Source organism: Anguilla rostrata, chromosome 15 (genome assembly GCF_018555375.3).
Source record: "Anguilla rostrata isolate EN2019 chromosome 15, ASM1855537v3, whole genome shotgun sequence".
NCBI lineage: Eukaryota > Metazoa > Chordata > Actinopteri > Anguilliformes > Anguillidae > Anguilla > Anguilla rostrata.
In genome coordinates, this window is record NC_057947.1 from 5,897,300 (window position 1) to 5,913,569 (window position 16,270).

A 16,270-nucleotide genomic window follows, 5' to 3' on the forward strand; every position below is an offset into this window, starting at 1 on the left:
AATCCACCACCATGAACCACAATAAAAAAGTAAAGAGAAAAAAAAAACAGTGTTGATTGCATATCAGTGCAGTTTGGTGCATGCTCTGCGTTTCCTTAGCGTGTGTGGGAAGCAGCCGTGGCCATGCAGACGGTTCCTCCTGAAGCTGGTCTCCAGGTCCATGGAGGACTATCGCCGTGGCGATATCCAAACTAACTGGGGCGAGCGGGGATGAATCTAAGGCCTGTGGGTGATTTTTTTTTTTATCCGGCCCAAAGTTCCCTGCTGCTCTCCTGGACGTAAAACAAGAGGACACGAGCGCTGTCCTCCGTCCGTGGCAGAGTCACACGGGGGCTAGCAGGGTCTGATATTAGCCTGCAAGGTTCTGAGAGACGTTGCTGTCTCAGGCCAGAAGCGTGCGATGTGGTGACCATGTGACCACATTGAGGCATGCTGGGGGATTTAGAGTGAGATCGCACACTCGCCGTGGAGCACGGTACGAAGCTCGTTGCTGCTTTTTGTTTCGCTAACTTGTTCATGCATTAACGCGGTTTCGGCGCCGCTGATAAAAAAAAACCAGTTTTGTCCAGTTCCAAAAGTTGAGGAACGCTAATGAACATGGTATTAGGGGCCTGCCCACTAATGGAATCAGCTGTGCCAGTTACCATAGCAAGCCAGTGGGCCTTGGAAGCGAGGTGCGCGGATTTTTCAGCCAACGAATTACTTGCGTGAAGCGTGTAAGCCAAAATCTGCGGCCCTCCGGGGCTGTAGTTTTGAAAGCCCTGTGCTACGCGATCGTGGCGTTGAGATGCTACATTAATCGTGGCCATAGTGCGGTCGTTAGTCATTGTAAATGAATTTTTACAGGAGCGTTGTGGTTTGGCCCACTGTACTGGGGTTGGTTTACTGCAGGAGAGAAAGGACAGGCTTCATTCAGGCTGGCTTCATTGAAATCTGCCTCATTAGCATGACAGGGGAGCGAGAACGATGCTACCGTGCGTTCAATTGTCTGTTTTATTTGGTCCAATAGACTTTCACCATTTGTGCTTTTGGCCACGTGCTTTGACTAGTGCTTTCATTTTTGTCTTTCGAAGGGGGAGGGGGAAACCACAATGGACTGTCATTGGCTCTACTCTGTGAACAGAGACACTGGGCTTAACGGTCCTTATCATCACTGTACAGAGTGCTCCTTTGTTTTAATTCATCCAGGCAGCCCCCCCTCCGTTACACTCTGGCACAAACTGTTAGATGTTTATTACTTGCGTTCGTTTCACTCTTGGCGTTGGTGACGTCTGTGGTCCACGTGAGAGCAAGAGGATAGAGAGCTTATTGCTGCAGTGTTTTCCAAGTGTACGGTATGAAGCAAGGGTTCCTAGTTCACAGGAGGTACTGCGAGCTCCTAACAGCCAAAGGGATTTTCACAACCATGCAGGCCTAATCCCATGAATACAGGGCAGATCTGTCTGAGTCCTCCACTTGTAACAGCTGTAATTAGTTCTGCATTGTTAGTGCTAGTTTTACTGTTTTTTCGAGAATTGAATTGACACAATTGACACGTTTTAGCTGCTGCCCCCCAGTGGAAGGCCTGGTACTGTACCTTGCGTTCCTTTGTGTATAAAATTTGCTTGTTTTTCATGGTGAAGTTACCAGGCTTAATCGTTCATGGAAAAGATGTGCGTGGAGCAGACATTGTCCAATACATACCTGAAAACTGTAACTGGTTCAATGCTGTTAGAATGTTTTTAAGTTAAATCTTTGTCCTCTGTATGGTGTTTAAATTCACTTGTAACATTCTGTGATCTATCCCTCCCCCTTCTCTCTCCCACCCTCTGTGTCTCTCTGGGGCAGGTACGACTTCATTGAAATCCGGGATGGGAACTCTGGCGTCGCCGATCTTTTGGGGAAGCACTGCAGCAACATTGCCCCGCCTGCCATCATTTCCTCGGGCCCCGCCCTCTTCATCAAGTTTGCCTCAGACTACGCCCATCAGGGGGCCGGGTTCTCTCTGCGCTACGAGATCTTCAAGACGGGCAAGTGTCTCTCTGCAGAATCTTTGGGGTTCTGAACTGTGGGAAATGTAGTCTCCTGATCTACAGTCAGCAGATCTTTGTTTTCCAAAACCAACAGTGGCTCAGACACACCGAGGTGTCAGTCAGGTTCTGCTCTAGTGCACGTCTTCTGGACTTCAGCTGCAACATCATCACATTTTGACAGTGAGTGATTTGGTGAAGTGGGTGTGTCTTTAGGAGAGCGTTGGCGGATTTGTAGGGGAGGAGCTTCCTCTTCTGCACAGCAGCCTGACAGGGGAGGGGGCAGCATGCACTTCCTCATATTACTCTTATTTGTCTCTTACTAACTGTGTGTTTGTGCAAAAAAACCTTCCTGGAAATGTGGTGATTGGCTGTTGAAAGTGGGGAGTCCCATCTCATTGGTTGCCAGTGAACCCAGTGTCTGTGACGCTGCCTTTGCCCAGTTGTTTGAGTGGTGTTGTGTGATGTTGCAAACGTGTGACCCCACATGATCCCCCCTCCCGTGGCCCTGGCCTGCTGGTTCAGGGTGCCCCAGGATCTGTCTTCCCTCCATGGGGCCACTTCAAACTGCCCTAAAATCATTAACATCAAGGGACCCAGCCAAGAAAATAAACGGCTTTCTAGGGGGGGAAAAAAAATCTGTTTTCAGCCCAGGGAAGCATTCCTGGAATGTCTGTTTAATTGGGTTCTGATCTCACTTCCCTGGGGTTGGGGGGGGGAGGGGGGTGGGGGGTGGGGTGGGGGGGTTTTCATGAGAGTGTTGGGGCATGAATGAGCAGGGGAAGAGGGGAGGGGTTAGGTTATATGTGTTTTTATGCGTGAAAACATCTTATTCTGAGATCAATTTGACAACTACATTATTGCAGCATCTAAATGTAATTCTTAAACTAGTAATAATGATGAACCTGGCAGGGCCTTGGCTGTCATTTCAATGGAACAAACTCAATCTGGTTGTGCTTCAGTATAAGAAATAAAACTGCGTGTGGTGTGTGTGTGTGTGTTGAGTGCGTTTGTGTGTATGCTTGTGGGAGAGTGTCATTTTGGAAATTTGATTTCCTCTTTGTCAGTGTCTGTGGGATAGAGAATCTTACCGCTTCAAAGAGTTATAGTCTCCTATAATTCTTTTAACAAGTTAGGCTCTTGCCAGATATCTCTAAGGGCCGATGTTTAGGAGGTTAGGAAAGAGGAGTGAGCTAGGGGTGTGCGGAGAGCACCTCCGGTGAGAGGCTGTGTATTTATGCTGTTGCGAAGGCCTCTCTCTAGACTCTTGGATAGACGCACGGCTCTCCCATCTCTGGATGAAAGACTGCATCTCCTCCATCCTCTCCTCTCTTGGTAGGAAAACAAAATCAGTTTTTTCCCCCCAACGCTGCTGCACCACCGAATGTCTTTGAAATGATTTTTTTTATTGCTACTTGGCCGTAGCGCAGCATTTTATAATTTACCATATTTGGCTGTGAGCAACCTTTCATTTTCTGAGGACTGGCAACATTGCGGAGTGAAATTACCTCTCAGCGAGAGGATTCTGTTCCCCCTCCTGAAGGATGGCGTATTTATTCCAGTTTGGGAGAACATTGTGATGCTATTATTATCATTATTTATTTATTTATTTATTTTTATTTTTTTACAAATATTTATTGTCTCCCGTGTTTCCTTCCATTTCAGCTCTCTGACTCAGTCAAGACGTGTTAATAATTGGTTTCAGAATTGTTTTGTCAGTGTCAGTATGGTGTCAGTGAATCTGTCAGCCGCAGAGTCCGGTGGCCCCGGGGGGGGGGGTCTGTGTCAGGGGAGATCTGGCTCATAACGGAGGGCCCCTGCAGCGGGAGCAGCTCCTGGTCACCCGGTGCCCGCGGACCCGGAGACGCTGTTTTCTGACGGAATGCTCCAGAAGGCGGGCTCAGTCTGCAGGCGCTGCTGCGGGCATTTTTATGAACCTGCAGAATGTTTTTTTTTTTTTTTTAACAGAGTTCAATTCATTTTCTTTTGGGCTTTTGTCCCAGTTTTGTAATTCAGGGTGTGTTAGCGGGCCCATATTTCACTTCTATAGTTCAGGGTTGGAAATAAACCATAGGTAGATTTTTTTTTTTTATTGGGCCTTTGGTTTTTTGCTGAATTGGTTTTTCTGTGGCGTAGACGGCCTCTGCATCTGTTTAAGAGTATTGATAGACAGTCTGAAGCCCCCTGAAGCACTTGTTTCCGGCCCAGAGCGGGCTGAAGTTGGTGCAATGCAGTGTACCGTTTTGTCTGTGGTAAAGCCTCGGATTCCTCTTGACCGTCGTAATTCTGCTCTCGTCTAGACTGACTGACGGAGCCCGTTTCTGACAGCACTGCTGTAAAAGCTGTCTGGGTTCTGCTTTTGTCTCAGCTGTGTGCCAGACACTAGGCTGCCTCACCTGCAAATATTTGTGCATGTATTCAATAACGTCAAACCATTTTTCTCGAACCTTATTAGCTGTTGATTCATGCATTGTGTATATAAAACTATGTTGTACTCAAGGTACAAATACCACTGCTCTATGAAGAAGACAGCTCTGTAATTTCTAGCATTCATTCAGCATTTTTTAGTAGGTAAATATTATAACCATATTCTTGTCATATACAATACCCCGACCACCACTCTGGTCTGAGTGAAAAGGAATAATATGCCTTTTTATTGGCCACCTTTATTAAATTGAGTGTTTTATTATTGGGTTCGGACTATGGTCTCTCTCTTTGTCTCCCTCTCCCTCTTTCTATAGAGCTGGAAATATGACAATTAAAAGCATGAAGAAGTTTTCCCTTTGGACAATCCCCCTTCCCCCTCCCTGCCAGATCACCTCCCCGTGCCCTGCCCTCAGCAGGAGAGCGAATGACGACTCCACCCGCTGACACCCTTTCCCGTCGTTGTCCCACCTGCATGTAAACAAAACTTTAGCCCCACCCAGCCACAGTCTGCTGCAATCATGTGATTCTGTTGCTATGGTGACTGCAGGAGGACAGTCCCATCCCTTCTCAGTACCCTGGCGCTCTACTCCCATCTCAGAGTGGCGGGTGCCAAGAGCCAATCATGATCTTGCTTCCTAACTGCCCCCACCGCCGCCGCTGGTGCTGCTACTGCCCCGGCTCTCCCATTACTACCTCAGGCAGACACAGGTTCTCCCCAAACTGCCCCTGATGCAGGACTCTTGAGTGGACAGCAGGATGTCCCATTGGGAAGGACCCCCTCTCTGTGTGTGGTGTGTCTGATTCCCTCCGGGAGAGCAGAGCGTCCCCCCCCGTTCTGCCTGAAATCTGAATTCTTGAATTGTGAGGCCCTTCGGTACTGAAGTGTGGAGGCAAGGTGCAGATTGAGAGAGAGAGAGAGAGAGAGAGCATAGCAAACCGCACACAAACCCCCTCCAGCCAAACGCTCGACTGCTCGGGTCGACTGAAGACTCACCTCTTCAGGCTGCACCTCTCCTCATCCCTCCCTACCCCCCTGTAAATGACTGTAAGCTTAGGGTTGTAACTAGGCAGCTGTTTTGTAGGTGACTTAGGTGCATTAACTGTCTTAACTACTGCTTGTACATAGACTGCGTTGTTGCCGTTCTCGTTGTGTTAGTGTTAACCAGTTTAACCTTCAGGGTCCAAGTAGAACTATGCGGTTGTTCCCTGCACTTGGACCGGTACTTCTCTCTAGGGGTTTTGTCATACTTGTTCCTGGTTATGGTTATACACTTTGTTGTACGTCGCTCTGGATAAGAGCGTCTGCCAAATGCCTGTAATGTAATGTAATGTAATGTAATGTAATGTAATGTAATGTCCCTCGCACCCAGACATTAGCTGGTCGCACTGTGGCCTTCGGTGAGATATGCGGCAGGCATGTGACTGTTGGGCAGCTTGTCTGTCTGCGCTGTGGGGGGAGGGGCAGCTGTTTTTGGTATGTTCATAGCCATGAAGTAATGTGAAGGAACAGCATGCTGAAAGCAGCAGTCAGGGTCAGTGTGTGTGTGTGTGTGTGCATGTATGTGAGGGAGGTCTGCACACACACACACATTACAGCTCTGTAATGAAGATGTGAGCTGTCATTGGGGTGGAAGGTACAGCAGGGGCCTGTCTTGCTGTGAGAACCAGGCAGGGGTTGGGGGAGGAGGGGGGGGTATTGTTTGGGATTTTGTGTGCAGGAGACTGGTGATGCCTCAAGTTAAACCTCTCCTCCGCTTCCTTCACCTGCAGCATGCCTCTGGTTAACTCCACAGAACGAGGTCACAGTCTCTCACGCCAAACTGGTCACAGTTTGTACACACGATATAGTGTTATTCGAACTCTGAGTTTTTCATAGGTGCAGGGGCTTCGCTTTGTGTAATAGCAGCACAGTGGGGTTTTAGCACTGCGGAGCCATTGGAGTTATGGCTTTATTACACGTTTATTAAACCCTTCTCACTTCTTCATGTGTTTATTACATATTTATTACACCCTCACTTCCTGCTATGTGTTTATTACAGATTTATTACGCCCTCACTTCCTGCTATGTGTTTATTACATGTGTGCTTCTGCTTATTACAGGTTCAGACTTCTGCTCCCGGAACTTCACCAGCCGGTCGGGCGTGATCGAGTCCCCGGGGTTCCCTGACAAGTACCCCCACAACCTGGAGTGCACGTTCATCATCGTTGTGCAGCCGCGCATGGACGTCACCCTCACCTTCCTGACCTTCGACCTGGAGAACGACCCCCTGCAGGTGGGGGAGGGGGACTGCAAGTACGACTGGCTGGAGGTGTGGGACGGTCTGCCGCAGGGTGAGTCCCCCCCCCCCCCCCCCCAGGATGTCTGACGGAATAACCTGCATTTCCTAGATGCTACACACAGGAGGGGGGTTAGTCTCTGTGCTGGGGATCAAGGGGTATTAACGTGTTTGCCACCAACAACACCCCCCCCCCCCACCCAATACGGGGAAATTAATCCCCATTCAGCCCCCCTCCCTCCCGGGGGGGCTGCCCCTTATCAGCAGCCAGGCAATGTGTCATTCCTGTGAGGAGCCTGGAGGAGGGGGGATGGGGGGGGGCAGCATTAACCTTTATCACGGGTGAGCAACAAGGGCATGAATAATACCAAAAAGGGATTTAATCAGGGAAAAGAGGCTCAATGACACTCCAGCATTGAGCGTGCCATCCTCCCCTTTCCCCATGCGAGACAGCTTCTCTGTGTCAGTAGCCAGAGCTCCAGTACCCCCTGTACCCCTCTGAACCCAGAGCCCCAGTACCCCCCTGTACCCCTCTAAACCCAGAGCCCCAGTACCCCCTGTACCCCTCTAAACCCAGAGCCCCAGTACCCCCTGTACCCCTCTAAACCCAGAGCCCCAGTACCCCCTGTATCCCTCTGAACCCACAGCACCTATATCCCTCTAAACCCAGAGCTCCAGTACCCCCCTGTACCCCTCTAAACCCAGAGCCCCAGTACCCCCCTGTACCCCTCTAAACCCAGAGCCCCAGTACCCCCTGTACCCCTCTAAATCCAGAGCTCCAGTACCCATCTGTACTCCTCTAAATCCAGAGCCTCTCTCTCACAGATGACAACCTCTGAGCTGAGCTGTTCCTCCCCTGCCATCGGCCCCCTTCTAGGGAAAGAGGCGTGGAGTTCTGTGCACAAACAAGCCCTGTCTGTCCTGTCATAAATAACAAAAAGGCTACAGTATCAAAGGCATTTCATTTCATTGCTGCATGAATCAGGGAACTGGATTGTTCTGAATGGGGAAACACACAGGCTTTCATTAAAAACCGAATCATGTGAGGTTGGACAGAAACACGGCACCCAAACTCATGTGCGGTTAGAGAGAAACAGGCCATCCACCACAGACCCATATCTTCAGTGAAGTCTCACATCTCAGCTGCACCCTGCCGCTAATGCTAATGCACACAGAGACACGTGTAGACAGGCGTGCGCATACACGCATGTACACGCACATACACGCACGTACACGCACATACACGCACGTACACGCATGTACACGCACATACACGCACGTACACGCACATACACGCACATACACACACGTACACGCATGTACACGCACATACACGCACGTACACGCACATACACGCACATACACGCACGTACACGCACATACACGCACGTACACGCACGTACACGCACATACACGCATGTACACGCACGCACGTACGCACGCATACGCATGCACAGACACACACACAGCATGCTGGAAGAGTCACTCTGTGAATTGGAGCATATGTTTGTAATATGTGACATTTTTTTGCCATGATCTGATTTGTAAAGTATGGGTTCTTACGGTGTGTGTGTGTGTGTGTGTGTGTTTTGGCAGTGGGACCCCTGATTGGACGTTTCTGTGGCACTAAGGTTCCTCCTGAGATCCAGTCCTCCACCGGCCTGCTCTCTCTCTCCTTCCACACGGACACGGCTGTAGCTAAAGATGGCTTCTCCGCCCGCTACAACATGACCCTAAAGGAAGTCAGTGACAGTGAGTGCCAGCCGTTTCCCCCCCCCCACCCCCTCTCCCGCCCGCCGCTGGCTCTGCCCACGTCTATCTCCATGGTGATGCTGACCCCGCCCCTCTCCCTCTCTCCCAGCGTTTCACTGCAGCAGTCCCTTTGGGATGGAGTCCGGAAAGATCTCTGACGACCAGATCACGGCGTCCTCTTCCTTCGAAGATGGCCGCTGGTCTCCTCGCCAGGCACGGCTCAATAACCATGACAACGGGTGGACTCCTCGTGAGGACAGCACCAAGGAGCACATCCAGGTGCGGGGTGCCCCCTGTTTCCGACCACCAGCCTCCCCCGATGCACCCCTATACACACCCGCAAGCAGTGCAGCCAGAAGGGTCTCCACACTCAATGGGGTTCACACTCAATACCCATCCTCACTACTCAGTACTCTCCCTTTCGTACTCAGTACTCACAGTCAGCATTCACACACAGTCCTCAGTGCTCAATTCTGTCCTCAGTGCTCAATTCAGTCCTCAGGGCTCAATTCAGTCCTCAGTGCTCAATTCAGTCCTCAGGGCTCAATTCAGTCCTCAGGGCTCAATTCAGTCCTCAGGGCTCAATTCAGTCCTCAGTGCTCAATTCAGTCCTCAGTGCTCAATTCAGTCCTCAGTGCTCAATTCTGTCCTCAGTGCTCAATTCAGTCCTCAGGGCTCAATTCAGTCCTCAGTGCTCAATTCAGTCCTCAGCATTCACACTCAGAACTCCAAACTCTCAGCGCTTAGTACTCACACGATTTAAAGTGCTCAGTGCAGTACTCAGTATTCACACAGAGTACTCGCATTCACTAATCAATGCTCGCGCTCCGCCCCGTCCCCCAGCTGTCAGTCAGTAATGATATGCTGCATGAGGGGGAGGGAGCAGACTGCGGGTCCTGAATCTTAACTCCCTGGCTCAGGGCAGACTTGACAGGTGAGCATCTCCTGCAGCGGGTCGCCCGTTGCTCCCCATCTGTAGCCGCTCGGGCGTGACTCTCCACAGGACCGTGCGAGGATCTCATTAGAGCCGCGCGCTCCAGAGAGCGCTGCCAAGGGCTTGGGTCGGACAGGAAGTGCCTTTCCGCGCGGTCCCCGCCCGCCAGCGGCCGCAACAAAGACGTTAGCCGCCGCGCAGCCGTCCCGCTGAAATGCCAGCGGGCCTCCTGGGGGCTCAGCTGTTGGCCTGTGTTAACACCTCTGAAAGGGGCCCCCCCTCGCCCGCGTCCCCCCACCCCCCCCCCACCCCCGCCGCGGCTAGGACAGTCAGGGCCGGCTTCATTCACTGACAGCTGCTGTAAATGCCAGCATGCCTCCCTAGCATATGCTCCAGTATACCTCCCCTCTAAACATAGCTGTGTGTGTGTGTTTGTTTGTTTGTTCGCCTGTGAGTGAGTAGATGTGTGTGTATGTGAATGAAAATGTATGTGTGTGTGTGAAGTCGTTAATGCTTAATGTGTGTGTGTTTGTGTATGTGTGTGTGTGTGTGTGTGTGTGTGTGTGTGTGCATGTGTATGTATGTATGCATGTATGTGTGTGTGTGTGTTATGGCTGTGGGGTTTGTGTCTTGCTGTTTGCTGGGGCCTGTGGTATTCCTGTCTCGCTGCATTGATCTGATCCCCGCTTACTGGCTGAGAGAGATGCTCAGGAAGGCTCTATATTCTCGCGCAGACGGAGGAGCTCGTTCGCTGGCTCTGTGCTGCGGGAGCACGCCTATGGTGCAATGCAGCCGCTCGGAGGGGGGAACTGCCTCCAGATTGATGAGGGTCCTTTCCGGGAAATAAATAGTTAGCGGTGTCTCTATTGATCTTCCTGTCGAGGTGTGTTTCAGCAGCTGAGGGGGGGGGGGGGGGTGGGGGGAGACGGGGTGCGAACGCTGACTCTTTCTCCCTGACAGGGCAGCAAGCGCTGTGGTTTACTGTCTTTCATACGGATATGACACATCTGGCAACCATGACGGGAAGTGTGGGCGGTGGTGGTGGTGGGGCGGGGGTGTTTGGTAGAAGCCTGCCCACAGTCCCACGGGGGAGATCATAGCCCTCACAGAGGAAAGTAGATCGGGCGTTGTCCTCGTTGAAACGCGCAGATGAATCAGGAAGCAGTTTGTGCTGTAAATATTGTGGCACGGGAAATTGGATTGAGCTCTGGGGGATGGTGCTATCAATCTAACAGCGGGAAGATCGATATTTCAGCGGCCAATATTAAAGCAGCTGAAGTCTGACCCCGCCTCTTTCAGGTGGACCTGCACTTCCTCAGGGTCCTGACGGGCATCGCCACCCAAGGCGCGGTCTCCAAGGAGACGCAGAAGTCCTATTATGTCACCACCTTCAAGCTGGAGGTCAGCACCAATGGGGAGGACTGGATGGTCTACCGGCATGGAAAGAATCACAAGGTACCATTACATCATGTTACATTGTTACATACTACAGAATACAGCATTACATTACGCAACATCATATAACGTTAAATTGCAATGCATTGTAGTACAGTGCATTACAGTACTGTACAGCACATTGTAACACTATATTAATTACACTATAACTTCATTTGGTGTTACACAAAGAACTACAACAGACATACAGAATTCTTTTTCTCACAATCATCCTTTCCTCACTGCTCTCCAGAGGATGATGGGATTAAGGAAGGGGTGCAGGAGAAACGAGTTTGTGGAAAAGAATCCGTAATGGGGACAGAACTCCACGGGAGGTAGACAGTGCCACAGCCATTTAATTATTATTTTTTTTATTATCACCAAAATACAATCCTGTTCTGAGCCGACTGCTTTGGAGGTGATTTTGGAAATCCTGGAGAAACCTGGGGATTAAAAGAAAAAAAAAACCAACTGGAAATTTAGACCCCCAGACAACTGGTTAGTTTGTGAGGTCTGGTTGGTCTTGATGATGGATTTGTCCACGTCCAGCTGCCAGTTAATCTGAGTGAAGTCATAATCAGTGTAGGCTCAACCACAAGGTGCTTATGCAGGCCCCTCCCATATTGTGTTCCCTGAGTTTGAGCTGCTTCCTATTGGTCCCAGGTACGGGGTCCCCAAGCTCAGGGTGGCTAGAGCGCAAAGCCCCTAAGGCTATTGCTGCAGCCAGTAGTATTTATGCAAAATGTATTTAACGTGCATTCATTTAATAACCTCCTGTCACATTTGTAATGCCCTTTTACCTGAATCCTGTGATTAAATGGGATAGATTTTCCATCCTGTGATTAGAATTTCAGATGTATGCTTGTTCCCGTATCTGATCGGACCGGAATTTACTACACGGAATGCTGTTTCTAGTACAGGTGAAGGGTCATCAATAAGGTGGATTCAGTGGAGGTATGGGGTTTGTGTGCATTAAGCACACTCAGGGGAAGAGGTGGAAGCGGAGAGCGAGTTAGAGTAACGCAGGCTTCAGCTGTGAGGGTACATGCGTGATGTTGTCCTCCCCCCGCCCATCACCCCTGAGCCAGACTCACTAATGAGCTCCTACCCTGGGACTGCAACCCTGGAAATCCCCCGAAACACTGCACCCCCCACAGGCTGTAAGCCGTGTGTCATGTGCGTGCCCGCGTGTGTGTTTGTTCAGTAATGAGCAAACCTGACCGCTGAAGGGGCGGGGCGGGGGAGGGGGTGTGGGGGGGGGGAAATCCTGTTTTCTGGTCCTTTAAAAGGTGTGATTCACGGTGGAACTCTGTTCCTGTGTCCCAAATAAAAATGAATGTATGCTTTATTGTATATGTATGCAGTGGCCACGCATCAACATCATATAGTCAAAACAAAACACACCTACAGGTAAATAATGATAATAATAATAATCATATTAATAACAGTAATAATAATAATAATAATAACAATAATATTCAATATTTAACTGCTATTCACTGTCCCAGCCTATGCCATGCAATCACATATTGAACAATGAGAGGTGCTGTGTGCCTCTCCTAAAAGAATTGAAATTCTCTTCCTTTGTTTACTTGTGAATGCTGAGTATTAAGTTTTTAAACTTTGTCAAAAATAACATTCTGGTTTTTAGAAGTTTACAGGAGGTGCACTTCCATCCGTACCTCACCTGTCATGCAGTGACCGCATATTTATTATTCATTTCTCATCTCTCTTTTCCGTCTGTCTCCCGGCCCAGGTTTTCCACGCCAACACGGACCCCTCCGAGGTGGTCCTGAACCGCGTCCCCCAGCCCGTTCTGGCCCGCTTCGTCCGGATCCGGCCGCAGACCTGGAAGAACGGGATCGCCCTGCGCTTCGAGCTCTACGGCTGTCAGATCACCAGTACGTGCGCGGGTTTGAACGCGTCACCGTGGGGTGACTCTAGCTCAGGAAGGGGAGCGGATTGATCCCCGCTCTCCTCTGTGGAAGTGTCCTTGAGCGAGACACCTAACCCCCAAATTGCTCCCAACGAGCTGGCTGGCGCCTTGCGTGGCTGCCTCGCTGTGGGTGTGTGAGTGTATGGGTGTGTGTGTGTGTGTGTGTGTGAGTGTGTGTGTGTGTGTGTGTGTGTGTGTGTGTTTGAGTGTTTGAGTGTTTGAGTGTTTGAGTGTGTGTGTGTGTGTGAGTGTGTGAGTGTGAACAAGAGGCATTCATTGCAAAGCACATTGTGCAATTGTTGCTGGACAATGTGCTATATACATGCAGACCATTTACCATTACATTACAGTCAGCTCTCATACCAAGCAAGAACAGCGACAGACAGGTAGAGCACTGCATGAACAAACACGATCACAGTTGTTATAACCGCATAATTACGGTGTTATTACTGTAGGTTTACTTAGTCGGGTATATTGGGATATTGCTTCTCTCAGAAGGAGGAAATAAACAGCACGTTGTGTGTGCCTGTGTTCATGCATGCATGCGTGTGTGTTGCAGGGGCGCTTGCATCAGTTATGCACAGGCACGTGCTCATACGTGTGCGCACACACACACCCACACGCACGTGCGCACATGCGTCCGCACGCGCTGGTGCCTCTTATTTTGTTTAATTCATGATTGTATTAAGCAGGTACTTGTGTCTGCGTGTCTACAGCTCTGAAAAACATGAACGTGCTTTTAGCAACCGTAGCGACAGCAGCAGTCTCGCCTGAGAGACAAAAGAGACATAAATCATACAACACTACTGCAGCGACTTCCCCCTACTGTAGCAGAATGGAGACAGGGGATACAAGATGGTAGCTTTGGTGAAATTGAGGGGAGGGGAGGAGTTTTGGTATTTTTTTGGGGGAGGATATATGGTGGTAGTTTGGAGTCAATGCCAGCTGCACTGCGAGCTCTATAACTCCACTCTTACACCCCCCAGCTCATAAAATCTCACCCACTCCACAGCTCTGAGAGAATTGGCTTCATCAAAGTTTTATGCTCCTCTCTCTCTGACTCCATGGCTGTCCCTTGTCTCTCCTTGTCTCTGTCTCTCTCTGTTTGTTTATCTCAGCTGAAGTTCGGTGCCGTTCTCTGGCCTTGAATGTCTCTGGTTCAAGGACACATTTCCTAGCTCACCCACCTCTGGAAAATCAGCAGACGTGTATACACACACAGGTTCACGCACACACACGCGCAGGTTCGTGCATACACACATACACAGACACCCTCACACACACACAGGTTCACACACATACGCACACACGCGGATGCACACCCGAGTGTATTCTTTGCTGAGGCTGTTTGTGTATTATTTATGCATTGAGCCGGCGTGCTGTGACTGAGCACAATGAAACATTGATCTCCGTAGCCTTAAAATGTCAATCTGCTTCGCACTCATCCTCCCCCTCTCTCTCCCCCTCTCTCCCCCTCCCTCCCCCAGACGCTCCGTGCTCGGAGATGCAGGGGATGCTCTCGGGGCTGCTGCCCGACTCCCAGATTTCGGCCTCCTCCGTTCGGGACCTGCACTGGCCCCCCGGGGCGGCCCGGCTGGTGGCCAGCAGGTCGGGGTGGTTCCCCGCCCCCGCCCAGCCCGTGGCCGGCGAGGAGTGGCTCCAGGTGGACCTGGGGGTCCTCAAAACGGTGCGGGGCGTGATCACCCAGGGGGCGCACAGCGGGGAGGGCGGCACCAGCGCGGAGAACCGGGCCTTCGTCAGGAAGTACCGCCTGGCCCACAGCGCCACCGGCAGGGACTGGAACTTCCTCATGGACAGCAAGACCAGCCTGCCCAAGGTGACTTCTTATATCTGCCTAAGGCACACTTCTAATATTTACTCTCACATGTACAAAGAAGCCTTTTCTGGTTGACTTTACATTACACGACATGACTCTACATTTATTTGGCAGGCACTTTTATCCAAAGGGATGTAAAAAAGACAAAAACAATAACATACTAACCGAAGAATGAGGAGCGCAGGAGAGATTCTGTTGTAAGCAGGGTTATTGTAGAAGCCGAGAACAGTGGTGTGTCAGTGTCTGTGATGCTCATTTCCATCACTGATGCTGTCATAGGCACTGACAGAAGCGACTGCCACTGGCTGATGTGCCACCACAGTCTGCGGGGTTGTGTGTTTCCTAGTGTGGAACCTCGCTGTGCTGTGTGTAAGTGTGGCAGCCCTTTTCAGAAGTTGTTGAAAAACAATGCTCTGCTTGTCTTTTCTCAGGTTTTTGAGGGGAACACACACTTCGACACCCCGGAGATCCGTCGGTTCGAGGAGACCCCGGCCCAGTTCATCCGGATCTACCCGGAGCGGTGGTCCCCAGCGGGCATCGGCATGAGGCTGGAGGTGTTGGGCTGTGACCTGCCAGGTAAGACTGCGGCTGGCCGGGGGTGTTCAGGTGTGAGTTCAATTTTTGAGGGCTTTTCTGTAACCACGGAAACTTGCGCGTAATCACAAACACTTTGGCGCACCAGCGAAGCTACTCTTAACACAGAAAACAACCTTATGCGTGGGAGGTGACTCCCCCAGTCACCTGGTCTCTACAGAACCCTTCTGCCCCGCCCAGGCTGATCCTGTCCATATACAGGAAGTGTTCGGGCTGAAAGGCGGGTGAGAGGCTGGATTAAAAGAGTCGTCCCCAGCAGGCTCCAAGACTCTGCTGGACAAGGTCGAGAAATTGAGAGAGAGCGAGAGTGACGGAGACTGAGGGAGGAACTCAGCTGCTCGGGATTGACCGCGCTGCTAACTGCGTGCTCGACAACTAACGACTATCTCTCAAAAGCTCTCGTTTGGTAATTGTGCGGAAAAAGGAGTGAAAGTGCTTTATCAACACATCTGCCTGTGTCTCGTCTTAGACGGGCACATTTTGCATATATCTTTTCAAAGTGCAGCGGGCCTACAATCAAACCTTTCACAGATTGTGAGGGAAAGAGAGAGAGAGATTGAAGAGAGTTCTGGCGATAGAGAGAGTTACAGCTGTGTGAAACATTGCTAGTCGTCTGAGCCAATGTGCAGTAATCCAGCTCTGGTCTGGTCTGTGCAGCAGATGTGATGGAAGTAGGGGGGTGGGGGTGTGGATTGGGAGGGGAGGGGGGGGGGTGTTGGGTAAGGCAGCCTTTAAATTTTTAACCACATCTGTGGACAACTGTGCTCCCTCAGCTCCCAGTGCAGAAAGCCGGTCCAGCGGAGTGGCCTACCCTTAATCTGTGCACACAACCCCCCAGGGCAGGGTTTGGGGAGGGGGGGGGGGGGCTTTTCTAGGACTCGCCCTCACAGCCGGTTCAGGAAACCAGGGCAGTCCCACCCACACTGTCCTCTCCTGAGCTGGGCTAAAATGAACCATATTCCCCCTCTGCTGTACGTTAACCTGCCAAAGCTGGGGAAGGACTGGAAGCCGTGGAGACAGAGGGGTTGGGCAGGTATTATTATTATTCAGCGTTTTTATTCTGGGGGGATT

General features: G+C 50.7%; 1 protein-coding gene across 2 annotated transcripts in view; it reads left to right on the top strand.

Moving 5' to 3' along the window:
• The window catches only part of LOC135240514 (neuropilin-2-like), a 45,006-nt gene that overhangs the window by 13,573 nt on the left and 15,163 nt on the right, over nt 1-16,270 (top strand). Inside the window, exons 3-10 of one of the 2 annotated variants that reach the window (XM_064310062.1) lie at nt 1,828-2,015; nt 6,543-6,767; nt 8,309-8,464; nt 8,574-8,743; nt 10,698-10,853; nt 12,589-12,733; nt 14,256-14,605; nt 15,037-15,181. In XM_064310062.1, coding sequence (XP_064166132.1) covers nt 1,828-2,015; nt 6,543-6,767; nt 8,309-8,464; nt 8,574-8,743; nt 10,698-10,853; nt 12,589-12,733; nt 14,256-14,605; nt 15,037-15,181 — 1,535 coding nt within the window. Of the gene's footprint in view, nt 1-1,827; nt 2,016-6,536; nt 6,768-8,308; nt 8,465-8,573; nt 8,744-10,697; nt 10,854-12,588; nt 12,734-14,255; nt 14,606-15,036; nt 15,182-16,270 lie in introns of both variants that reach the window. The other variant, XM_064310061.1, reaches the window with a different exon arrangement.